The 25632-nt window shown below is 42.0% G+C and overlaps 1 protein-coding gene and 2 long non-coding RNA genes across 3 annotated transcripts; 1 reads left to right on the top strand and 2 right to left on the bottom strand.

Moving 5' to 3' along the window:
• Positions 1-3210: 3210 nt before the first annotated feature.
• On the bottom strand, positions 3211-10972 carry LOC146170761 (BEN domain-containing protein 5-like). The gene is made up of 5 exons (XM_084586800.1): positions 10887-10972; positions 10483-10542; positions 8831-8901; positions 3505-3718; positions 3211-3373 (listed from the first exon to the last, which is right to left on the bottom strand). Exons 3-5 carry the CDS (start codon positions 8894-8896, stop codon positions 3243-3245), a joined length of 411 nt encoding a protein of 136 aa, XP_084442926.1. The 5' UTR covers positions 8897-8901; positions 10483-10542; positions 10887-10972; the 3' UTR covers positions 3211-3242.
• Positions 10973-13465: 2493 nt separating this feature from the next.
• LOC146170759 (uncharacterized) lies at positions 13466-25551 on the bottom strand. Its single transcript, XR_014703117.1, has 3 exons — positions 25406-25551; positions 14086-14174; positions 13466-13533 (listed from the first exon to the last, which is right to left on the bottom strand). It is a non-coding gene; the product is annotated as an uncharacterized LOC146170759 (long non-coding RNA).
• Positions 14801-20774, top strand: LOC146170760 (uncharacterized). The gene is made up of 3 exons (XR_014703116.1): positions 14801-15246; positions 15994-16042; positions 19031-20774. It is a non-coding gene; the product is annotated as an uncharacterized LOC146170760 (long non-coding RNA).
• Positions 25552-25632: the final 81 nt, after the last annotated feature.

The raw sequence follows: 25632 nt of genomic DNA, 5'->3' as shown, positions 1-25632 counted from the left end.
CGCTGGTTGCTGCACTGCTGCTTCATGACCTTCCTGCCGCGTGGGCGATACATGCACGCAGCTGCGAGGAGTGGCCTACCTCCAGATTACCATTTTTTTTACCTGCTAGCCTAACTTCCCGCTGTTACTTCTCCGTTCATGTTCCGATCTTCAAATCGCTATTAGGATGGTCGTGCCTACAATCAGGGCCATCATATTTAAACCTATATATATATATATATATATATATATATATATAGAGGAAATGAGGGTGGTCGGTATAATACATGAAGGAAGAAGCCAACAGTCGGCGAGGCCAAGGAAAGCGTTAGGGATAGTACTTTATGTATTTTTTTAATGTGTACTTGGATAATCACAGAAATTAGCAATGTACTCTGTTTAGGGGAAAGATAATTAAACACAAAGTAGAAGAAAGAACAACGTGCCGATGGTGGGAACCGAACCCACGACCTCCGAATATCGCGTCCGGTGCTCTACCAACTGAGCTACATCGGCCGCTGTGCCCCCTGCTACTTGCTTGGGTATTTATGTTGTCTGTATACGAACCTTGAGAGTGTTCACCAGCGCCGCCCTCAACCATAGCGGCGGACGTAGAACGTCCTTTGTTACCGCCAGTGTCACGTAGAACGGGATCAAGAGCGAGGGCGAAAGCTGTGCTAGAACCCTCTTACGCTACCTATGGCTTCAAGACTGCCAGAACCGAGACCCCCTAAGCTATAAGCAGATCAATTAAGAGGAAATGAGGGTGGTCGGTATAATACATGAAGGAAGAAGCCAACAGTTTGCGAGGCCAAGGAAAGCGTTGGGGATGGTACTTTATGTATTTTTTAGAGTTTACTTGGAAAATCACAGACATTAGCAATGTAATCTGTTTAGGGGAAAGATAATTAAACACAAAGTAGAAGAAAGAACAACGTGCCGATGGTGGGAACCGGACCCACGACCTCCTAATATAGGGTCCGGTGCTCTTACAACTGAGCTACATCGGCCGCTGTCCCCCCTGCTACTTGCTTAGGTATTTATGTTGTCTGTATACGAACCTTGAGAGTGTTCACCAGCGCCGCCCTCAACCATAGCGGCGGACGTGGAACGTCCTTTGTTACCGCCAGCGTCACGTAGAACGTAATCAAGAGCGAAGGCGAAAGCTGTGCTAGAACCCTCTTACGCTACCTATGGCTTCAAGACTGCCAGAACCGAGACCCCCGTAAGCTATAAGCAGATCAATTAAGTGGAAATGAGGGTGGTCGGTATAATACATGAAGGAAGAAGCCAACAGTAGGCAAGGCCAAGGAAAGCGTTGGGGATGGTACTTTATGTATATTTTAATGTTTACTTGGATAATCACAGAAATTAGCAATGTAATCTGTTTAGGGGAAAGAATTAAACACAAAGTAGAAGAAAGAACAACGTGCCGATTGTGGGAACCGAACCCACGACCTCCGAAAATCGCGTCCGGTGCTCTTCCAACTGAGCTACATCGGCCGCTGTCCCCCATGCTACTTGCTTGGGCATTTTTGTTCTCTGTATACGAACCTTGAGAGTGTTCACCAGCGCCGCCCTCAACCATAGCGGCGGACGTGGAACGTCCTTTGTTACCGCCAGCGTCACGTAGAACGTGATCAAGAGCGAGGGCGAAAGCTGTGCTAGAACCCTCTTACGCTACCTATGGCTTCAAGACTGCCAGAACCGAGACCCCCGTAAGCTATAAGCCGATCAATTAAGAGGAAATGAGGGTGGTCGGTATAATACATGAAGGAAGAAGCCAACAGTCGGCGAGGCCAAGGAAAGTGTTGGGGATGGTACTTTATTTTATTTTTAATGTTTACTTGGATAATCACAGAAATTAGCAATGTAATCTGTTTAGGGGAAAGATAATTAAACACAAAGTAGAAGAAAGAACAACGTGCCGATGGTGGGAACCGAACCCACGACCTCCGAACATCGCGTCCGGTGCTTTTCCAACTGAGCTACATCGGCCGCTGTCCCCCCTGCTACTTGCTTTGGTATTTATGTAGTCTGTATACGAACCTTGAGAGTGTTCACCAGCGCCGCCCTCAACCATAGCGGCGGACGTGGAACGTCCTTTGTTACCGCCAGCGTCACGTAGAACGTGATCAAGAGCGAGGGCGAAAGCTGTGCTAGAACCCTCTTACGCTACCTATGGCTTCAAGACTGCCAGAACCGAGATCCCCGTAAGCTATAAGCAGATCACTTAAGAGGTAATGAGGGTGGTCGGTATAATACACGAAGGAAGAAGCCAACAGTCGGCGAGGCCAAGGAAAGCGTTGGGGATGGTACTTTATGTATTTTTTAATGTTTACTTGGATAACCACAGAAATTAGCAATGTAATCTGTTTAGGGGAAAGATAATTAAACACAAAGTAGAAGAAAGAACAACGTGCTGATGGTGGGAACCGAACCCACGACCTCCGAATATCGCGTCCAGTGCTCTTCCAACTGAGCTACATCGGCCGCTGTCCCCCCTGCTACTTGCTTGGGTATTTATGTTGTCTGTATACGAACCTTGAGAGTGTTCACCAGCGCCGCCCTCAACCATAGCGGCGGACGTGGAACGTCCTTTGTTACCGCCAGCGTGACGTAGAACGTGATCAAGAGCGAGGGCGAAAGCTGTGCTAGAACCCTCTTACGCTACCTATGGCTTCAAGACTGCCAGAACCGAGACCCCCGAAAGCTATAAGCAGATCAATTAAGAGGGAATGAGGGTGGTCGGTATAATACATGAAGGAAGAAGCCTACAGTCGGCGAGGCCAAGGAAAGCGTTGGGGATGGTACTTTATGTATTTTTTTAATGTTTCCCTATTGAAAAATGCAGTGCCACTGGGAGACACTGGGCCAGTATCATACCTGATTATCGGACCAGTGTGGCACTGTATACTGGGATACTGGACACTGGCTGACACTGCGTACTGGTACACTGGTCACTGGCTAACACTGGACACTGGCCAACACTGGACACTGGCCAACACTGGACACTGGCCAACACTGGACACTGGCCAACACTGTACTGTGCACTGGTTAACACTGCGCACTGGCACACTGCGCGGGCGCACTGGGTGGCACTGTGCTCGCACAGCGGCACACTGGCAGCAGCTTGCCAGCATACTAGACCACACGCGATACTAGTGTGGAGGACAGGGTACACCCTGCAGAAAAGAAGCAGGTAATGCCCTGTCCCAATGAACTGCAACAAACAGCTTTGCACAATTTATGCAGCTTTATTTTCACACTTCCTTGTGACGGCCGACACGACCAACTTCTGCAAATATATCCCTAACGGCCTTTCGGCCCGCAGCCATCCTTTTGGCAGCTGGCACGTCGCTCGCATTTTCGCTGATGACCTTTTGTATTACATCTAAAAAAAGGAAGATATATGTAAGCAATGGAAGAAAAATGGTGTTTAAGGTCAGGTTCAAAATTAGGCTGTTGATCTGCCACGACTAATTTTCAAGGATTTATTTCAGCAACAATCATAATAAAGCTTACTCATGACTGCCGTCACTTTCTCAGGTGTTGCTGGCATCTTCGAAGCACTGCCTGCGAACCGCCTGCACGGTTGGCCCGTGAGGCTCCTCTCCCTCAATTGTTCGGGGGTCCAGAAAAAACGCACCATCTCGCGTCCCACTTTTGCTTCATTTTTTGTGCTGGTTATGAAATGAAGTTTCCCCTCGTCGATGTAGAGGTCAGACCCTAAGTGAACCTGCAAACACAAAATTGGCACGCATATGTAACTTGTAAATACAGAGGATGGAAGAACGAGGCCCAGTCATCCACAAAAAAAAAAGCAACACTAAGATGCTTTCAAAAGGTACTTTAGTAGTGTTTTATGGGGTTTAACGTCACAAAGCGACTCAAGGGCTCCAGAAATTTATACCACCTAGTGTTCTTTTACATGCATGGGTATCGCAGAGCACCTGGGCGCCTTGCTTTTTTTCCCCTCCAAAAAGTGTCCACTGCAGCCGGAATTCGATCCTGCATCTCTGGGCTCAGCAGTCGAGCACCCTAACCACCGAGTCACTGCAACGGGGCTACTTGAGCATTCAATGCCATTATTCTTCCAAAATACTTTCTTTAAGCGCTAACTGCGTGAATGGACAATTCGCAGTGGCATGCCGTGCGACAATATAGCGCGGGGGCCGCGAAAATAATGCCACTTGTTGCTGTCACTCAGGTTAGGGATTTTAGAAAATTTTGCGTGTCACCCAGAAGCAGCTCACGGCAGCCAGTCGCAGAAGGCTTTGGGGTAATCAACTTCCATTCTGACTTTTTTTTGCAAGTGAAGTTTGTTTTCCTATAATCCGGAAACCTGCCGATGATCACTTCATCTAATCTATACATATACGAGCGCTATAGTCAGAAGATAAACATGCCGTGACATTATTGCTGCACAGCATCTCGGCACGCTGACTATAAATGACTTGTGGATGCAACAGCCAAAATGGAGGGACGTGCCACCAACACTTTTTTTTTCAAATGAAGGGCAGGTTTATTATGTAAGTGGGCTGATTACGCAAGAAATACAGTATAATTTTTCATTATCGCAAACGGCGTCTGCAGCCGGTTTTTGTATATCGAACTATTTCGCTATCCGCTTAGAGTTCAATATATCTGGGTTCGACTGTATCCATATTTGGAGGAGCTTCAAAAAAAAAAAAAACTTTGCAGCACGAATTAAATTTTGGAGCGGTTAAGCAAGAAGGGAACCTTGCTCTCGGCACAATAATTGGAGGTGTGAATATCAGACCGTATGAATGTGATCCAAAAGAAATTTATAAAGGGCCACCGATCACCGGTGCTTAGTATGTTTTCTCTAGGCATTTGGCACGTATCTGTTTTTGTAAATAAGCGTTTGGTATTGTAATGCATGCTATCACACTGAAATGAAAAAGCAAGTGAGCCACGAAACCGAGGAGATTAATTTTTCGAACTTCATGGATTGAATAAAAATGAAAAAGCTTCATTTTTTTTGTGCATCTAGTGTGGTTTGACAAACTTGATCACAGGATCTTATCTTGTTTCCAATTGGCTCGCAAAACAATGTTTTATTGTCTATGAAATCCACAGCTTGTGTCATGCAAGGGCAGCTCCAGAAAAGTCCAATTGGAAGACTGTGCCCAGAAGCGATCGCAGTGCGAAAAACAAAACAAAAAACAATGTTGATTTGAAAGTAAACACAGAAAAAAATACAAAACAAAAAGAAAAACAGCGACCAAATGGCAAGCAGATAAGCAAGTATTTCATAAGCAATAAAACCGACAAGCGAGCGTGTCTTCGACCTGTTACTGACTCTAGAGGCTGGCGATGACTCTGAGGATTTGACTGGATATATTTATTAAGGGAAGGAGGGTAATGACTCGGGATACTAGGCTATATACTTGATGCACAGAGTAGACCGCAGAAAAGGCTAACAGGCACAGAGTTCAAAGCCAATTGAGAGCACTAATTATGAAATTCATGACAAAATGTAGATTTCACTTTGAAGGCAAACAGCCACCTGTCATAAGGGCGATTCAGGCTTTCATGCATTTACATCACTGCGAGAGTTGAGCAGCTGAAATAAATCTGGTTGTTCCAAGTGAGAAGATTCATGCTTTCATTTAAGCAAAGTCAAATCTCTCTACTACAAACACCACATTAACAAATTTTTCGACCCAGTAGATTCCCAATGTTTACAATGTAAAAATATCTCAAAGCTGGGAATTTGAAGACAGCTCTAATTCCTTAGTGTTCGTACCCTCTCCCCCGTAATTTCACTAGGAAGGAGGAGGTATCTGTGCGCCGGATTCGGGCAGGAGCAGCTCTGACCCCTTCCCTGCATCATTGGTGGCATGACGAACGCTTACAAGTGACTGAAAAATGCCCTCATTGTGGCGCTTCACTGGAACTGTGCAATGTGAAGCATCTATTGTGGGCGTGCCTAACTACGGCATCCGTGAAACAGTGATAACTATGGAAAGTAGGCCTGCGGTGGGACCATGAATGCGATTGCCGGAAGTGGACGCTGAACAATCAGTTTATCAGCAACCTATGTGATTATTTAAAGGAGACCTGTTTGCACTTTTTCTTCTAGCTTCCTCCTACTCCCCGCTCCCTTTTCACTATGCCTGATGGCAAACTCCTAAAAAAAAAAAAAAGTGCGCATCCAATAAGGAGTTGCGCAAAGTGGAAGGTAGAGGTGTTTTTATTCAGCTGCATGCTGCATGTGGCAGAAGGAAATAACTGATTTCTTCAAATAAAGCAGCTTTGAGTTTAATTCAACATTTTCATTTGAGGTTCTGCTTGTCTGCCCACGCGTCTACTGTCAAGGTACAAACTACGTCAAGGTACTAGTGCCCTCAAAATAAAACTGAGCACACGAACAAAGAAGATTTCAGTTTTGTAGCGCGCATTACAAGCTGATGCGCATGTATATAGCTTGGGTACGTGTGGGACATCCAGGCGTTCACCTTGACACTCCTAGTATTCGCCTCATCAACAGCCTGGACGAAGAAGAGAACTACTTTCCACAATTCTGTGCTCAGTCTTATTTTGAGGGCACTAGTACATCATTTTTGACCACTCATCAGGTTTGTACACCATCAGGTTTGACCACTGGCTTAGTTATAATCAACAGTTTTTCATTATATGGCAATTCAAAATAATGAACAACTAGCAGCCCAGCATGATTCGTGATATCGAAGTTCGACTGTATGAAAATCCAGTGCCCATTAGAATTGAAGACATTCCAATTTTTTTTCTCATCATGATACATGGATGCATATTACAACTGAGTAAGCAGGATACTTCTAGATAGCTTCCTGCACGAATGCACTAATAGCCATGTAGCTGTCAAGATATATGAAGTCAGTGAAGTAAAACTTGTTGCTTGGCTATTCGGTTCATGATCGTACGGGAGAGATGTAAGTGCAAAGAAGATGAGCACAAGGGAGGAGGAGACAGGACAACACGCTACTGGCAACTGACTCTTTTATTGCAATCTGCACACAATATATAGGGACATTGTCACACCATCTATCAATTCCGTACACATCAGAAGGCAATATAATTATCTAACAATAAATTCCACGTTCAACATAGGGTTACCTAAAACTAATAAAAACACCAGTCACTCTTTAAAAACAAAATGACGCGCTATAAAGGGCCAAAGTAACATAAAACAAATAATAAAACACATATTTAACATAGGGTGAACTAAAATCGATAAAAACACCGATAGCTTTAAGAACAAAATGACACGCGGTGTAAAGGGCCAAAGTAACATGTTGGAATGAATAAGAAGCGGGGGAACTTAAAGGCATAAAAACCAACCCCGAAACACCGAAAAAATCATGTAACATCCTAAACCTTCTTGAATGTTTGAAGCACTAAGCACCTTGTGCCACCGCAAAACAGGCAAAGAGAACTTCTATTGTGATTAGGACCCAGTGATATGTTGAGAAGTGACGACCAGATAGAAAGCACGCGAAAACAAAATCCATAAGCACATGTAACCGCGTAAGCATTCACCAACGGTTTCGTCTTCTGAATACATATAGCAGCACAACTCATACTCTTGTTTTTTGTTCAGCCAAATTTTTCCAAAAACTTTCCTCACTCGGCATTGCTTACACAATTTTGGCCCTTTTTTTCTAATCCAAAAAGCTTCCCTCAGTTCACGGTCAACAGGTTCGCGGCTTCGGTCTAAAACCACCGTCCTTTCTAGAATGGGCTTGCACTGGCGGAGATCACAGTTTTTGCAGTGCTATTGAGCACTGGAATGGGGTCTAATCTGCCGCTGCAGCGCAAAAACTGTGATCTCCGCCAAACCAAACCAATTCTAGAAAGGACGGTGGTTTTGGACCGAAGCCGCGAACCTGTTGTCTGTGAACTAAAGGAAGCTTTTTGGATTAGAAAAAAGGGCCAAAATTGTGTAAGCGATGCCGAGTGATTGAAAAAATTTGGCTGAACAAAAAACAAGAGCATGAGTTGTGCTGCTATATACTGTGTGTATTCAGAAGACGAAACCGTTGGTGAATGCTTACGCTGTTACATGTGCTTGGTATGGTTTTATGTTTTCGCATGCTTTTTATCTGGTCGTCACTTCTCAACATATCACTGGGTCCCAATCACAATAGAAGTTTTCTATGCCTGTTTTGCGGTGGCACAAGGTGCTTAGTGCTTAAAACATTCAAGAACGTTTAGGATGTTGCACTATTTTTCGAGGTTTCGGGGTTAGTTTTATGCCTTTAAGTTCCGCTCTCTGCTTATTCATTCCAACATGTTACTTTAGCCCTTTACACCGCGTGTCATTTTGTTCTTAAAGTTATCGGTGTTTTTATCATTTTTAGTTCACCCTATGTTAAATATGTATTTTATTGTTTGTTTTATTTTGTTACTTTGGCCCTTTATAGCACGTCATTTTGTTTTTAAAAAGTGATCGGTGTTTTTATCGGTTTTAGGTAACCCTATGTTAAACATGGAATTTATTGTTAGATAACTACATTGTCTTCTGACATTTCCAGAGCTGATAGGTGGTGTGACGATGTCCCTATATATTGTGTGCGGAAGAATCAGTTGCCAGTAGTGTGTTTTCCTGTCTCCTCCTCCCTTGTGCTCATCTCCTTTGCGCTTACATCTCCCTCGTATGATATATGAAGTCTGTGCTAGCACTACACGGCATTAAAGTGCAGCTTTAGTTTTGCAGGCCATGTAACTGCATTAAGTAAGATAAATAAAACAGGTCACACCATTCAACATTAGCATGTTAACAAATACTGCTCTTTAACTAATAAAAGTCACACCCTTTTAGCTTTGTTAGGGGCTTACGGCTTACGTTTCTCCCGACGACTTCAAACAGCTGAACACGGGAAACCTCTGCCCGACTTTCCTCATGGGCCATGTTGACTGAAAGGGAAAGTGAGAAACAGAGGTCCAAAATGAGATAACTTGTTTGGACTCCATTAGCAAGTGGTGCACAGAATATCTTTTGCGCTGACAAGAACATGCATGGCACCTGCTTCTAACAAGTAGCCAAGTATGTACTAAAGAAGACAAACAGGCGACAAGCGATATTTAAGTTCAAAAAGCATTATGAGGAGTAAGTAATGAGCAGTTATAATGCAACACTAGTAGCAGGTCTGGAAATATTACAGCCCTTGGTTAAGGACCATGGCAAATAATCCAGTAGATTAACTAATTTGCAAGCAAACAATGGTATTCCAAAAACTGATTTGCTGATTTGTAGCCTAAAGCAACACATTGGCTATGAAACACAGGAGTGAAACGCTCTGGCTTAAGACATTTAAAAAAGAAATAGTGACAATTCTAATGAAAAGTGTCTATTTTTCTTGCACAATTCACCTACCACTCTCGAGTAATTGTGATGTTTTCGTATAAATGTCGTCCTATGCAATTTGAGCCAAGGCTTTAACTGCCAGGCACTTCATATGAGATTGGAACCAGATAAATAATGTTGGTACTAAACTTGAGGTACTCTATTTTCTGTTTTTCTCTTGACTGACAGTGTATATTTATCAACCTTTAAAATATTATTGGCTGCAGACACCAAGTGTGATATGCAAGCTGCAGCATACTCAGGAACATCTACATAAATTATATTCTGCAGATATATCACACATGGCGTTTTTATCATGTTCTGAAGAAAGCCCACAAATTATGAAAGAAATGCCATGTGAAGAGGAACTTCTGCACCCCTATTGTGCTGCTCTCAAACGTTCAATGGATGGAACAGTCAAATGGAGTATTACAGGCCACTGGAAAAAGAGAGCATTGTGCTAAGAGTCCTCTACTCATATTTCCTTGTATATGCTTTCATGCATTTCACTTCTCATTAATGTTTCTTCACTCAAACTTGCTGAAAAACTGCTGAGGAACTTGACTTGCTCTTCGCTGAGTCACCGTTATTTTCATTTTTACGCTCTTTCTGTGACAGCCACTGCATTGCCTTCCTCTCGTCTCCACTGCATGGGCCTGGGCCCAGACTTTTTGCTCTAATACGCAGAATGAAATGTGAACAAATGTTTTATCTCGTTGCCCATTTTATTTTCGCTGGTCCGCTTTGAATTTCATTGCAGTCCATATTGAAATATGCGAAGTTAATCGTTACTCCTTCGTTCTATATGCCAAGCATACTTTTTTTCATTGAAAACAAAACAGGGAAGCCCAAGTGATCCAATGTCAAAACGTTCTGCTTTTTGCTTATAGTAGACGTGTACTCAGATTTACGTCACCTTTTATCACATGCTTGTCGCATCTTTCGCAGTAGATTAATGCGGTTACTTCTGTTTTGCATTTCGCACGATGGCAATGCACCATGCAAAGTATGATGTTCGCTTGAAAAGGAAAGCTATTCTGATACAGAAGAAATCGGAAATCCTACGGCAGCTCAATGGCATCTTTCAGTTTTGAAAATAACATAGATCTGTGATTATTAAATTAAAAAAGGCAGGAAATATGAAGACTCACCGCTGTTCTCTGTATTCCCTGCAGCAGGGGTTGAGACCTCTATGTCATTTGCACTTGCATCTATACATTAAGAAAACACAAAACTGTTAAGTGCTTGCATTAAAAAATTAAGACCATTGCAAATGGTTCTTGTCAGTTTTGTTGAGGCCATTCGATGATTTGAAAATCGAATAATTAACTTGTTCCCTGTCCCATCACGTTCGAATTAACTAGCTATAACTGTATTTCCAATTAAAACCTCTAAATGTCTGTATCAAACATCCAGAGACAGACTATGATACTGCGTATTTGGATAGCATTTTCTCACATCTCCAGTGACTGATTACGGGCACAGTGCAAAAGAGAAATGAGTATTAAAGTAGGAAATCCTGAGAAATCAAGCAACAGAAGAGGAAGAAACTTGCCTGCAAAAGGGGCTTCCGGAACAAGCAACTCAGCAATGACACCGTCCCTGTTAGTAACTGGCTCTGCTGCCTCACGGGCTATTTGTGCACAAATAAGACAGTACTAGATGAACAACTCAATTAAAACAAATCACAAGCTGCTTTATACAGCACTCAGAGGAAATATGTAATCCTTATATCTCTAGGAGTAGGTTGATTTGGGCTGGTTAATTCATAGCCATAATTGAAACAGAAAAACAGTGCAAATGGGACAAGGACAAGAAAGAATGTAAACCAACAGGACTGGAAAAGGACTGGTATTTTGCTCTTATCTAATTGGTGATCATATACAAGTTAAGCAATCCCAATACTTCTTTTTTTTTTGCTACAGTTGTCGATCCATCTACCTATGAGTCATCAGTAAAAGCATGCGGTGAGCCCCAGTCATGATACTACCTTTTTGCACCGTGAGCTTGAAAAGACGTTTCCACTGTCATGCATTCTAAAAACTGTGGCAGTGGACAGCACCCACCCGAAACGCGGCATGATAAAGCGAACATGCTGAAAACGAGGCTTGCACAACCAGACAAGCACTGGCACTCAACCAAGTTGCTCCCACCTCCCCCTCCTTCCCTCAAGAGCTAACGACAAAAGGTAAAGTACACAGTGCTATCTGGTGCTGGTGCTACGCAGCGCCTCTGCACACTGCCAAGTAATGCACTGTGGAATGCAACAGCACAAAACAAAACTGCATTAGAGACCAACGCTTTCTACATTTCTTTTCTAGTTCTCAGCAAAAAAACTGGGGGTGGGTTCATAATGCGAGGGGTTCATTATGCGAGTAAATATTGGAAATTTGCCATTGCAAATGGTTCTTGTCAGTTTTGTCGAGGCCATTCAATATTCCTGGTTTACCCGGTTGCTAGGCACCCTGATTTAAGTAGCAAATCCTCAGAAATCAGAAAGCAGAAGGGGAAGGAACATGCCTGCAAAAGGGGCCTCCGGAACAAGCAACTCGGCAATGACACCGTCCCTGTTTGCGGCTGGCTCTGCTGCCTCACGGGCTATTTCTGCACAAATAAGACAGTACTAGATGAAGCACAAGAACGACTCAATGAAAACAAATCACAAGCTGCTTTACACAGCACTCAGAGGAAATATATAATCCTTATATCCCTAGGAGTAGGTTGATTTGGGCTAGTTAATTCGTAGCCATATTTGAAACAGAAAAACAGTGCAAATGGGACAAGGACAAGAAAGAATGTAAACCAACAGGACTGGAAAAGGACTTGTATTTTGCTCTTATCCAATTGGTAATCATATACAAGTTAAGCAATCTGAATACTTCTTTTCCTTTTTGCTACAGTCGACGATCCATCTACCCATGAGTCGTCAGTAAAAGCACGCGGTGAGCCAGTCATGACACCACCTTTTTGCACCGTGCGCTTGAAAAGGAGTGACTGGTGTACGCAGTGTTTTTTCTACCAGATTACACAACCTGCCTCTTCACAGAGTGCCATGTTAAAAAGCACATATGCAAATGGTCATGACTGTTACTAAAATGAATAGCCTGTGGATAAGCACATCACAATCTTTGCAGACATCCCTACTTTTACACAGTGCTTTTGCACTTGCAGTCTCGAAGTTGATATTTTTCGGTTATAGGATATAAGGGAGAACAGAAAACATAAAACAGGTATGTTTGTTCGAGGCTAGTCATCAATTAGCCCTGTTGTACGAGCTACCCAGTGTGTAGCGCATACATGTCAAGGCAAATGTCCCAGATGGGTGCATCTTGATATGACATCGCTAAACGCGCACTTCTCCACTTGAAATAATACAGCGAAGAAAAGCAAACATATGTGCTAACTTGAGTATTCAACCAAGCAGCCACAATGAGTCCTGAACACATTCAGTGAAATTGCAAAAGCTGAGAACAGAGGATTCGTCACAGCTAAACAAATTACAAGGTGGCAATTAAAAGTAGCCAATCATCTTCACAGGAAGAATTAGCAAAAAGGCTGCAGACTACGATAAACGCACCATATTCATGCAAGTGTTCATGGAAATTAAGACTGGTATGCATTTTCTTTACGAAACAGATCCTCAAGTCTTGACACTCACCAATTTTATCAAGTAAGGCATCACACAGCCTCTTGTTTCGGCTCCTTTCTTCAAGGAGCTCTTTTTCAAGCTCTCCTATCTTGTCGAGGTAGCCCCGAACTTCTGCTTCACACACCTTTTGTGGACTTTCAGTTTTAACCTGAATTTCCTTGTCAAGCATGCGACGCATTGGCTCACAGGCACCTTCGTCTTCAAGCTGTGAATGAAGAATTAGGACATGTCATCCACCATAGGTATCGAGACCGTCGCAATGTGGTGCTGCTTTTGAAGGAAAGATATGTAGTGATACCAGCGGTAACTGAATCCATGACATAGATAAGGGTCACAGCAAGCATGTGAAAGGCATAGAGAGAAAGGCATAGACTGTTTTTTGTACAAACACTGCCCCTTACTGACTACCATGGAGACAAGACAAATTGTGAACATAACATACCTTCTCAGGAGTGTCCACATTTCTGAACACCTTGAGAATATTTGCCATTTCAAGGCGACTTGCCTCCCGTTTGCGCTTCTTCCTCTCCTTTTCAGTGAGGCCCTGTGGGGCCTTGGAAGAAAGCAAATCACTCACAGATTAGTGTGCATTTGATTAGATGATGCCACACTTGATTAGCTACCGCATACGTTCTGCCACCACCGTTACAGTCTGTTGTCAGCCAATCTATCTGCCTTCTTTTCAATCAATTTTGCTCAGTAGCAATGCTGGTTATGCCTAAAGTAGCCAGGTTGCAATGACCCTACAGTGCAAAATCGTTAATCAGCAAGCACCTTTATGCATCTCAGGGAAGACACAACTAATTATACTACTATAATAAAATGAATCTCAAGAAATATTGCTCATGCACTTATACTTACTCATTAGACAGTCAAATGCATCTGAATACTGCACATGATGGCTTCATCTTGCTGAACCCTTTAATCATGTCCTGCATCCTCATAATCTGAGTGTTGCATGCATGTGCTGCTGCTTTAAAAAATACACTGTCCTATTGGCCCACATAACAAATAAAACTGCAATTAACAAATGCCCAAACTGTTATGTACTGCCTGAGTACAGTTCTGAGCAAATCTGGTCATATGATGTCAGAAAACGCCTTACCTCACTAGACTTCGTAACTTTGCCAAGTATCAGCCTTGGCACTGCGGCCCTTGAGGCCTTAAAGGAAGTCACCAGGTCTCTGAGACTCTCTGCATGACAACACACAAAAGGGACATTCACAGGGTGCCCGCATGATCAAGTACCCATAGCAGTTCAACTATCTGGTCAGGGGATGAATAGAATTGAGAATTTTGAAAGCAGGCGTGTGAATTCTGCCTCGTGAAAAATTGCGGAATACTGCTTTTGAATCACTGAAGATTAGTGCGGCAATAGTTAAGGAGATTGCCAAGGCAACTACACTCTTAGAAAAAAAGTTAGTAAAAAGGTAGTAACGGCTGCCGTTACTACCTTTTTTAACCGTTACTACATTTGTACGACCTTCTTAGGTAGTAACATGGTAGTAACTCCTGCTGTTACTACGTTTTTTGACTGAAATACCTTTTTACTACCTCTCTGGAAGCAGGGGTAGTAAATGTACCTTACCTGTTTTCTACCATGATCAGAAGATATCTGATACTATATACGATAGGAATATTGAAGTATTCAATACTCCTGATTACATTGCTACTCAATTTTGTTTTTATGTTTATTTATTTTCCATACCTTCAATCGCCAAGGCATTATAGAGGGGAGGGGGTTACATAAATGAGCCCTGGACTCAAACTGTGCGCTGCCGTTTCATAAAACGAAAGAAAGAAAGAAAGAAAGAAAGAAAGAAAGAAAGAAAGAAAGAAAGAAAGAAAGAAAGAAAGAAAGAAAGAAAGAAAGAAAGAAAGAAAGAAAGAAAGATCGTCTAAACAGGCTTCCGAAACCGAAACTTCGTATAGGAGGCGACAGTTAAAAAAGCCACAAAAGCCATTGATAGGTCAATCCGAACCAATCCGAAGTCATCAGTGGCGGAGAGGTGCGATGTCATCATGCTGCCTTTGTTGTGCGGTGCGATTGTGGACGCTGTTTCCTGACGTTGTGCTGCTTTTTTTGTGCTGTGGTTCTTTGAATGGGCTGCAGAATTGATGTGTGACATGTGCACTTCGATAGGTGTTCTGAATTACGTGAAGTAGTGGTAAATAGATTCACTGTCATACACCGCTTGCACCGTACCGTGGCAACGCCGGCTTCAACACGGAAGAAGGAAATGGACTGGCGTGATTGCTTGAAAATGTGAGTACGCTGCTTGAAATTATTGTTTGTTTAATGTTGCTATTGGATGAGGTACGTGCTCTTAATATTGTTGCGTGTGGTCTCAAAATCTCTTCGTAATACAACTCTTCGGAAGCTGTCGCTTTTCATGTGCAAGTTCGACCCTACCGCGAAAAAGTTATGTTATGGCGTATATCTCGTGATATAATCTTGGCGGGTGTGTATCGGATGTGTTAGCGGTGAATTATTGCGCCGGGAATTCCCGCCTTGGCTGCGGCGGTGTGAACCTTGAACCACACGTGAGCGTCCCGTCCCGTGAGTGCGCCTGGGAACATGTAAACCGACAACCCCCCACCTGCAGCGTGCCTTCGACGTGGCGGCGCCGGGCCGTCCGTGTTTGCCTTATTTCGGGTGTGGTGTTTTTTTTTTTTTTTCCCCCCTTTTTGAATGGGCCTAGTGCGCAGCGAATAAAGCGTCCATGTTTTGGTGTGAGAGTGCGCGATCACTGTACTCAGAGCAGCAGTGCGTCGTCAATGGGAGCGGGCGCTAGAAGAAAGGCGAAGTAGTGCGCAGTGCCGCGTCAACTGGAGCTGACGCTCTACGAAGAAAATGTGCGAAAGTGCGAGAGAAAGTATGAAACTTTAATCAAGTTATCTTTGTTATTGTCTTATTCTTTATTCGTTTTTTTTTTTTTTTTTTTTTTTTTTAACTTGTAATGTGCGTTGAGTGTTTCCTTTTCCATATCCCTCCCCTTTGTTTTTCTAACAGATTTGATCAGTACCCCAAACGAGCTGTGACCTGTGTGATCTTTTTCGAGGTAAGTGAGTGAACGAATAAGCTTTTATTTTGTCATTTATTCATCTCTTAGTATAACCATTGTGGTTCTCAACATTTAGATGAGTATTTTCTTAGCCTGTTTTAAACTCGCCTTTTTTTCTAACAGGTGGGTGCATTAATGCGATGAGTAGAAACAGCGCGCAAAAAGCAGGTTATTGCGGTGTTGCGCATGTTTCACATTGGTCGCTGCATTTAGTTTTGGTGCTTGTGTGAAAGTACAAAAAAATATTCCTCTCTGTAAAACATGGTCGGCTGACGCCAAGGTACAAACTCGTGTACTACTCAGCCGTTAGGTGTTTAGCAGTAGATGGCGATTCGAAAGAATTATTTGAGTGACCACACGTAGTCAAATGTGCATTACAAGAGTGATTGCTTTCATTACTAAATAAGACTTTTGTATTTTTTATGAATTGTGCATATCTTAGTGTAGTTCACATCACAGGTGGGCAGTTAGCAGTAATGGGCAGTTGCATTCGTTGATACTTTGTGTCGTGGCTTTTGATGGAAGCTTTAAAATGCTGCAGTAGTAAACAATTTCAAACCAGAAATGAAAAAGTCATTTCGCTTCAATGTATTTCATGTTCGCTGCGCTTGCAGCCAGTTTGATCTTAGAGGCCTTTATTTGCGCAGTTTTTGGTTGCCTTAATATTGTACACACATAACTGAATACACCAGCAGTGAAATTAGTTTTGTGCTATTGCTAGTATTTCAGAAGGAGAAGTGTGACTGACATCTTGGGATAAGCAGCTTTTCGGTGCATGCACTTTTTTTGCAACTTTAAAATCAATTTGGATTGAGGTATGCAGGCACTGATCAATCAATATATTTTATGTGCTTGGAGCCAAAGGGAGAGAGTGTAGAATGTCAGGCATATTTCTGATACTGTGAGAAAGTCACCACTTAGAAAAAAAAATTCAGATGTCCACAAGTGTGAAACAAGACCATTTTAATTTTTTTTTTCACTGTGACTGTAAGGCGCACCTGTGCAGAATGCATAACCACTTGATAGCGAAATGTTTGCGAATATTTTTTTTTTTTTGCATATACAGAATGCAGCACATTAAACACTGTCCTAAATTCGTGTATTTCAACATAGTAGTCTTATTCAGGAATTAAAGGAAAGAACCTCAGTCCTAATTTTTCTTAAAATTAACGATCAAGTTTCTAAAAGATGAGAAAGAATGTGAGAAAACATGTTGCATTGTATTGTTTCCAGTAAGGTTATCAAAGCTGACTTTTTTTTTTTCTTTTTTCCGAGCATTGGGAGAAGGGCGTAAAGTGAAGGCACAAAATCAACATACAAGACTCCCCGCTCTTCAGAATATTACCTATACGCTAACCCTGCTACCTTTAACATAAAGAGAAAGAATACATGATTATGCTATTGTAAGCCAAGGCTGATCTGTGACAAACGCAGGCTGTGGCGATGCCACTATCCATGGGTGTGGATAGCCGCTCGTGGCACCACCCTTAGATATCCAGTTGTAAAGGACAGTTTTCAGTATATATATATATATATATATATATATTTTTTTTTTTCACAGTGCATCAATGATGACTTTCGCATACCTAGATTGTTGCTTTGTCTCTCCCCTGTGGGCATACTTGATTTACTTTCCTTTTGTAACAGGCATTTCTCATGAAATACATGTTGAGGATCTTTTTGCTCCCATTAGTTAAATTTATTTATTTCTTCGTAGAGCAGGCATTTCCACACTATTTCTTAATTTCCTGTTCAGTTTTGCCCATTAGAAGTACTACAAGATAAGGAAATCAGGTTGCCTTGTTTAAGAAATTTGAACAAAATGTAGATGTGTGAAATAAATGGGACAAACAAGTTCCTGTTGGAGTTATTTAAAAATACTGGCTTTGAAATGACATCTTACACAACCTTTTCTTTTGCTCTAGAATGCACCTAGTTATGATAAATGAAGAAAATTGCCATATATGTGCCATAGTTGCAGTCTGAGACTTGGAAATTTCAAACCAATAGTTTACGTGCATTCCTATGGGCGTCACTTCACGCCCTGCACCCACAAATGGCTATACCGCTACATCCTGCTTATGTAGCAAACCAGCAATTGTTTATAATAATGTAATCACATTTCCTACCTCTTCACAGTGCAGGTCTCAGCCTTAACATAAACCTAAAATTTTAGAAATGGGCATTGTTTGCTAATTTTGCACCTTTATTCAGAGTTGTGACGATGCTTGATAAGCCGTATGTTTCATTTTTGATAACATTGTTCGAAGAAGAATAATGCAATGCGTTTACTTAGACTCTTTATTCATCTCCAGGAGACTAGTTCCTGAAACTTAATACAATTTATGGAGGAATTTACGGAGCGATGGGGTAATTTTTCTTTTGAGTTTTGAAGCAACCTTCTCTGTTCAAACATGCCGTAATTGGGAAAATGTTTCATGTGCTTTAATTTTATGCATAACAGAAACATTCATACACATTTAGAGCACCAATTGTCTTACCCATTTTATAATCTTAAGGTAGGTGTGCCTCACATTCATGGAGTAAAAAAAAATATTAAAAATAGCCTCATTTGAGACTTGTGGGATGTTAGAAATTTTTTCTAGGAACCAGGCTTCGAAGTTTGCCTATCATCCATATTGTGAAGTGCTTATGCCACCTCCCATTCTAAACCTTCGAAGGCAAGGTAAAGCCTTAACTGCCTTTCATGACCTTTTCATCTTTAGGGAAACTGTAAAGCCTCTCCTATACGAGCGAGAAGTAAACCATGCCGGCTGGTTACTTTTGGCAAACACCGTACATTGTATTGAGGCTGAAGTCTAGCATTTTTTTATCATGATGTGAGCAGTCTTGTTAAAGTTGCTTGCCCAGAATCCTCTTGTTTGATCGTAGGTACTGAATTTATAACTGTCTGTTTTCATTACTGGGAAAGGAATTGTGTGCTTGGTCTCACTTGTTGATTTTTTCCCCTCTCTATATATACAGTTACCTGAGCACTTCAGACTGGCCAATGCCTGGAACCTACCTGCTGCTCACCTGCACACCACAGCACAAATGAGGGACGCACTAAATCACCTGCCAGCAAGCACACTGCAGTGCCCTTCTGCAAGCCATCACACGTTCAGGGATGCACGATTAAGGTCATACCCTAAACACTGCTAACGATGCTAGTATGAATGGACAGCTGCCTTGGTCTGTCTGCATTATTTCTTTTAATAATGGAGTAGGCAGTGAAAAAAAAAAATCATTCTGAAGCAAATCTATTTATATTGTGGTGATTAGCAAACACAAAACCTCATTTCATATGTGATGTATCTGAAAATTATGTTTTTGTGTTGGTTGTAAATGTCACAGCATGTTTATCTCGCCAACTATTAACTGCGTGAATTTGAAATGTACAGGTACCTGGAAAATACTGCAGACAATGCCTCTTGTATTTGAAATTATCCCATGAGTTTTGTAGGGAAGATGTGATAGTTACTTGGCTCCATACATGAATGCTTCAGTGACGTGCTGAAGTATGTGCAAGGTATCCCCTAAGAGTCATTAGGTGAAATGTAACAAATGGTTTTATCACTGAGTTGTGGTTTGTATCATTATAGATCCGACTGCGCATTTGACATTTTGGTTTCCACAACATTTAATTTATTTTTCTTCTAGCAGTGTGGTGCTTTTCCTTGTAACATTTAGCTTTATTCAGCCGGTCTCCACAACAGCCTTTCAGGTCTGCGCTAATGCTAGCCAGATTTTGATGGTCTGTTAGATTTCTGGAAGTAAGCTTCACATCCTAAATTTTAGGAGGACACCCAACTCGGCAATATCTGGGCACAGATATGATGTTAGCTATTTGTTGACACTGCAATCGAGCAAAACATCAGCAATAACAGTTGATTGATGCTTCTGGTCACCTGTGTAGGATTAGCAAATGACAAATGCATAGTCGACTATATGCCTGCACTTTTTTCCTCTACACTGACCATTACATACATGAAAACAATCTGGAAGAAGGCATACAATTCTTATAAAAGGCCTTTTATTTATCCCAATCGAGTTATAGCCAAAACTGTTTTCTAATCAACACTGTTCAGTCCACACCAGTCAATATAATATACACCAAGGTGTCGCAAGGTATCAAGCTTTTAAAAGACAGTGTCCTAGAAGTGAATAAGACTGGGCGTGTTGGTTAGACATTGTAAATCAAAGAGCATAGCGCGGGAACAGAAACGGAGACGACGACAAGACAGAACAAGCACTAGCTTTCAACTGAGGGTTTATTGCAGAAGTGATCACATATATATACACTTCGGGATCGGCAATGAATGAGAAAAACCATTACTATCATACAGCCACATGCTAAGCCAAGAATTCAAGCTCTTCTTATGGCAGTGCAACAGACGCCTTGCTGACATATTTATCCCCTCTACGAGCTATCTCCAGTGCTTCTGTTATCTCCCTTGTCGGCTCGTTACGATCTCGATACATGATGATTGTCTTTTCGAACAGGATGACGAGGTGGTTCCGCATCACATCTTCTGCAGTGCGCAGCGAGATGGCAGTCTGTAGCAATGCTGCCAACTTTTTATTGGGCTCCAGAAGACGCACGTTTAAACATCAGCCAGTCTTACCAACGTAGTGCCTTCCACATGAAAGTGGAATTTTATAAACAACCCCCCTCCTGCAGGACACGTAAGGGTATCTGTGTTTAATCGGACACCCAGCCTGCAGCGTTTGCATAAGACAGGTTTTTCTGCACAAACTCAAAAGCTTTTTTTGGTGCAGTAAACAGGACATTTACGCCAGAACATTTAACAGGACATTTACGCCAGGACATTTACGACAGGACATTTACGCCCCACATTCCTTAAGTTATGAGAAACCTTAGGCAGGTAGGGAATGACAACTACTTTTTCTTTATTCCTTCTTTCCTCCTTTTCTTCTCATCCGCTCGCTGTTCGTCACTCATGCGTGCTGCAAATTTCTTTCTGCGAAGCAGGCTTTCAGCAACGGAAACCATAACATGTTTAGGGTAGCTCACCACCTGCATACTGACACTTTCACCCATGGCTTGATCACATGACTTGCAGAGAGTGTTAGACAAAAAAGAAAGCTCTCTGCAAGTCATGTGATCATGCCATGGATGAAAGTGTCAGTATGCAGGTGGCGCGTTTGCAGGCGGCGAGCTACCCTAAACACGCATTGTTTCCGTTGCTGAAAGACTGCATCGCAGAAAGAAATTTGCGCCACGCACGAGTGATGAACAGCGAGCGGATGAGAAGAAAAAGGAGGAAAGAAGGAATAAAGAAAGAGTAGTTGTCATTCCCTACCTGCATAAGGTTTCTCATAACTTAAGGAAGGTGGGGCAATGTTCTGGCGTAAACGTCCTGTTTACTGCACCAAAAAAGCTTTTGAGTTTGTGCAAAAAAACCTGTCCTATGCAAACGCTGAAGCCTAAGTATCCGATTAAACACAGAGACCTTTACGTGCCCTGCAGGAGGGGAGTTGTTTATAAAATTCCACTTTCATCTGGAAAGCACTACGTCGGCAAGACTGGCTGATGTTAAACGTACGTCTTCTGGAGCACTATAAAAAAGTTGACAGCATTGCTAGAGACGGCCATCTCGCTGCGCATTGCAGAAGATGTGATGCGGAACTATCTTGCCATCCCCTGTTTTAAAAGACAGTCATCGTGTATCGACATCGTAACGAGCTGACAAGGGAGATAATGGAAGCACTAGCTCGGACAGGGGAGAAATGTGTCAACACTGCACTGCACTGCCAAGCAAGGAGCTTGAATTCTTGGCGTAGCATGTGGCTGTCTGACAGTAATTGTGTGTTTTGTCATTCACTGCTGATCGTGAAGTGTATATATGTGATCATTTCTGCAATAAACGCTCATTTGAAAGTTAGTGCTTGTCCTGTCTTGTCGTCGTCCCCGTTTTTGTTCCCGCGCTATGCTCTTTGATTTACAATGAGTGGCCTAGTCCACTGAAATCAGATGAGAGCTCATGAGTTGTATAGCTTAGTCTGGAGTATTTCTTTGTTTTCTGAAGTTTATTAATTAATAAAACTCATTAGCTAATTTTTTAATTGCTGGTTTCAGCAACAAAGAGTGTATTAACGGAGCGTGGTTTCAGCAACAAAGCACTCCAGCGAAAAGCGATTTTGTTCTCCAGAATGCGTCTTGGGCTGCTGAAGGGGTACAGCTGCATGTGGCACACTTTTTATTGTGCGACTTATCATTTAAGGCCAGTGGGAAAACTAGTTTATATAAACAGTAGCTTGGTGCAAATATTTCAGTCTGCTATTTCAAAGCAATTATTGGCACTTCTTTCTTTGAACCAAAATGGGAAGAGGAAATTGGTCTTTCCTAATGATTGTAATCAATAAAGTCAGCAGAACAAATAAAATACTGAAGGTTATGTAACACTACTCTAAAAGCCTTAAGTTATTCTTAATGAGCTTGGTCTTATTTAGCAGGTCTATCCAGCAATTTACACCTAACAGGCATCCTTTTAATAATTAGTAATATGCATTGTGACAAGCTGGCTGTCTGTTGCATAATTTTAGGATGTGAGGAATGTTTCAAATGGGCATTTTTGGGAAGCAGTTTTGAGTCTGGGGTGGTGCAGTGATTGCGACCCTCGACTATGCGCAAGAATGCAGGATCGAATTCGAGTCTAGGCGGCCGCTTTTCTTCGGAGGCAAAAAGCAAGGCGCCCGTGGGCTGTGCGATGTTTAGTGCACAATAAAGAACCCCAGGTGGTCGAAATTTTTGCAGTCCTTCACTATGGTGTCTCATAGCCCGAGTCGCTTTGGAACATTGAGCCCCACAGACCAAACTAAACCAGTTTTGAGTCTGAGTAGGAATTGCTGATGTGCTGTTTCAATTTATTGTGTATTAGTAGGTCAGTTTGATATAAGCAACACATTCTCTTTGCAGCAATTTTGGCATATTCTTTTGTGACTCTGACAGTCTCTTATGATAGCTATTGCTAATATCCTTTTATAGTGCTTCAGGAAGATCTAACATCTGTTTCATTTAGTTGCCATAGAGCGGGCAGTTGACCAGTTTTAACTATGGCTCCGACAAATATTCAATACATATGCGGGATATTAATGGCGAAATAATGAGCACAAAATTTCCTCATACCTGAGGTATTGCTAGAAGCAGCCAAGGCAGAAGGCTAGGCAGTGTATGAGCTGGTACTTCCATTCTTCTCAGCCAAAAAACCCTCTTTTAGTTGTGGTTTTTATTGTACATGTCTGGTTAAATTATTGTTGTAAAGCAACTTCCATATACATATTCTGATAGTTCTTGTATGTTATTCCTGCTATCAGTTGTCATCATTATTGCGAAAGGTGCTCAAAGACACACCAGGCTCTACAAGCCTTCAATACCTTAACCTCTTATAAAGGTTTCAAGTTCAACACACTCAACTCTGGTGTAAATACACTGTCTCATATGAATGTGTGATAAGTTATAACCAAAACAGAACAAAAGTACCTGCTTTCTTTTTGAGTATTTTTCTCATCTTCAGGCAATCTCCTTTTCACCACTTGTGATGCGGGCAACTGTTTTTTTGTTTAGAAGGTTGAATGCTTGAACTGAATAATGAGAAATAAAGTCGCATCTTCTTAGCCACACTTGTGTTCAATTTGTTTGTTTTTTCGGAAGACATGTATGACCACTGCTTGAGTGCTTCCATCTTATGTAATCCAGTGTTCAGGTTAGTGGTTATAGCAACAAAGCAGAGGAGTTTGTTAAATGTGTAGTATTTTTACTACAGTTTATTACTGTTACAGCCTTCTGTAGGTGGTGCATATTGCTAAAAGTAGTGGCTGTTACTATTTACAGAGTTAGTATATGTTGATTTAGGTAGCTGCTATTACTACCTCTGAGGTAGTGTATTTTGCTAAAGGTAGTACCTCTTACTACCTCCTATAGGTAGTAGGTTTTGCTGAAGGTAGATACTCTTACTACCTGCAGTGGTAGTGAATACTAGTAAAGGTAGTTGTTCTTACTACCTTCTATAGGTAGTAAAGTTTACTAAATGTAGTTGCTGGTACTACATCTAGAAGTAGTAAAATTTGCTGGAGGTAGTTCTGATTACTACCTTCTATAGGTAGTAAAGTTTGCTAAATGTAGTTGCTGGTACTACATCTAGAAGTAGTAAAATTTGCTGGAGGTAGTTCTGATGACTACCTTCTAGAGGTAGTATATGCTACTACCTAGCAGATACTAACCTGCACTTACTAACTAGTTAGTAACATATGTGACAAGCAGTTACTACCCTAAAAGTTAGTAACCACAACTACCTTTTTTTAAGAGTGTAGGGCTTCCTCTCCTAGCCTGCTTAAAAACAGGTGAGCTGGATGCCGCGATCACCTTCGCTTGCTTGAGAAAATGCGGAGCTCAAAGCCCAACTACAGAAACAAAACCTCGTGATCGCGGAGCACAAACAACACCTTAAAAAGCACTCAAAAATTATCTTCCTCCCCAAAGGCATGACTCCCTTGCATGCCCCACCCAGCTAGCAGGTTCTCACAAACACCTGTTCGACTGCTCTTCTTTCAATGCTTGCCTGAAGTGCAGACCTCACTTAAGAACAACAACGCCTGGTAACAGTGACGACAGCGCCTTGCACTCAGGCGAAGAGACGTTAGGAGACAAAGCGACTTGCAGCGAGAGAGCTCAACTTCAAGAATTGTTTTCTTGCTTTAAAGAAACAGTATCTCGATGAAAATTTCAGAAATGAAAGGCAATATACTGCTCTGCTTAACCTCCTATTGCTTGTACTAATACTTGGTTCATTTGTGAAAGCTAACAGGTGTTCAGCCCCTGTAGTAATTATATATAGCTAACAGCCAACAAAGGGAAGCAAACCGGCTATTTCCGGAACTACTGAAACAGGATTTAAAAAAAAATTACAGTTCCACATTTTCTTTCAATTCTTAAAAAAAAAAAATTCTGCCGTACAAAGCTGCATGATCTGACCCGCATCAAAAGCTAAAATATATGAAAATGTTTTTCAAGTCGGGTGTGTAGCGAAAAATCAACTGCATTTAGCAATTCCTGAGCAGTTCTTGGTTTCTCGCCTATCGCTCCTCGTGAATAAATATCTGTTAAACATGACATCGTTCTGCACTACCCGAGCATTTTTGCAAAACGAACGCAGAAATGAGGCAGGCGCATGTGCACTGAGTAAAACCAAAACTAGAGCGCGGTGCTCCTTCAACTGGCGCAGAACGCACAGCCAAATCGAGACCTCATGACCGCTGGTATTCTATGCTACAGCTGTAATAAAGCGAAGACACAATGCACCACAGTGCTGCAAACAAAAAGAATAAATGATGCCTCACCGGCGAGCGCTGTCACATTTGCGGGATAGAAGTTCTCGAACTCGCCATCTTCATCTATCCAATAGGCTTGAAATACCTTATGCTTGTCAAAGTCATCACAGTTCGTTGGTTTAAAATTCCGTATCAGGGACACGGGCAAAATTGCCCGCTGCTTGTCTTCGATATAATTAACGGACGCAAACATTGTTTTGTCAGCCACGAGAATGAGACCACGCTGGTACACGACT

Source organism: Amblyomma maculatum, unplaced genomic scaffold, assembly GCF_055883805.1.
Source record: "Amblyomma maculatum isolate TAMU_Amacu unplaced genomic scaffold, ASM5588380v1 scaffold_54, whole genome shotgun sequence".
Taxonomy (NCBI): Eukaryota; Metazoa; Arthropoda; class Arachnida; order Ixodida; family Ixodidae; genus Amblyomma; species Amblyomma maculatum.
The sequence above is the reverse complement of the archived record's forward strand: the minus strand, read 5'-3'. Positions and strand labels throughout refer to the sequence as shown.

Excerpts from the sequence above, each read along its gene's own strand:
- LOC146170761 (XM_084586800.1), bottom strand. The coding sequence starts at position 8,896 with ATGGCCCATGAGGAAAGTCGGGCAGAGGTTTCCCGTGTTCAGCTGTTT. Across the intron at positions 3,719-8,830 it reads TTGAAGTCGTCGGGAGAAAC|GTTCACTTAGGGTCTGACCT; the intron begins GTAAGCCGTAAG and ends TTGTGTTTGCAG. Across the intron at positions 3,374-3,504 it reads GAAAGTGACGGCAGTCATGA|ATGTAATACAAAAGGTCATC; the intron begins GTAAGCTTTATT and ends TCCTTTTTTTAG.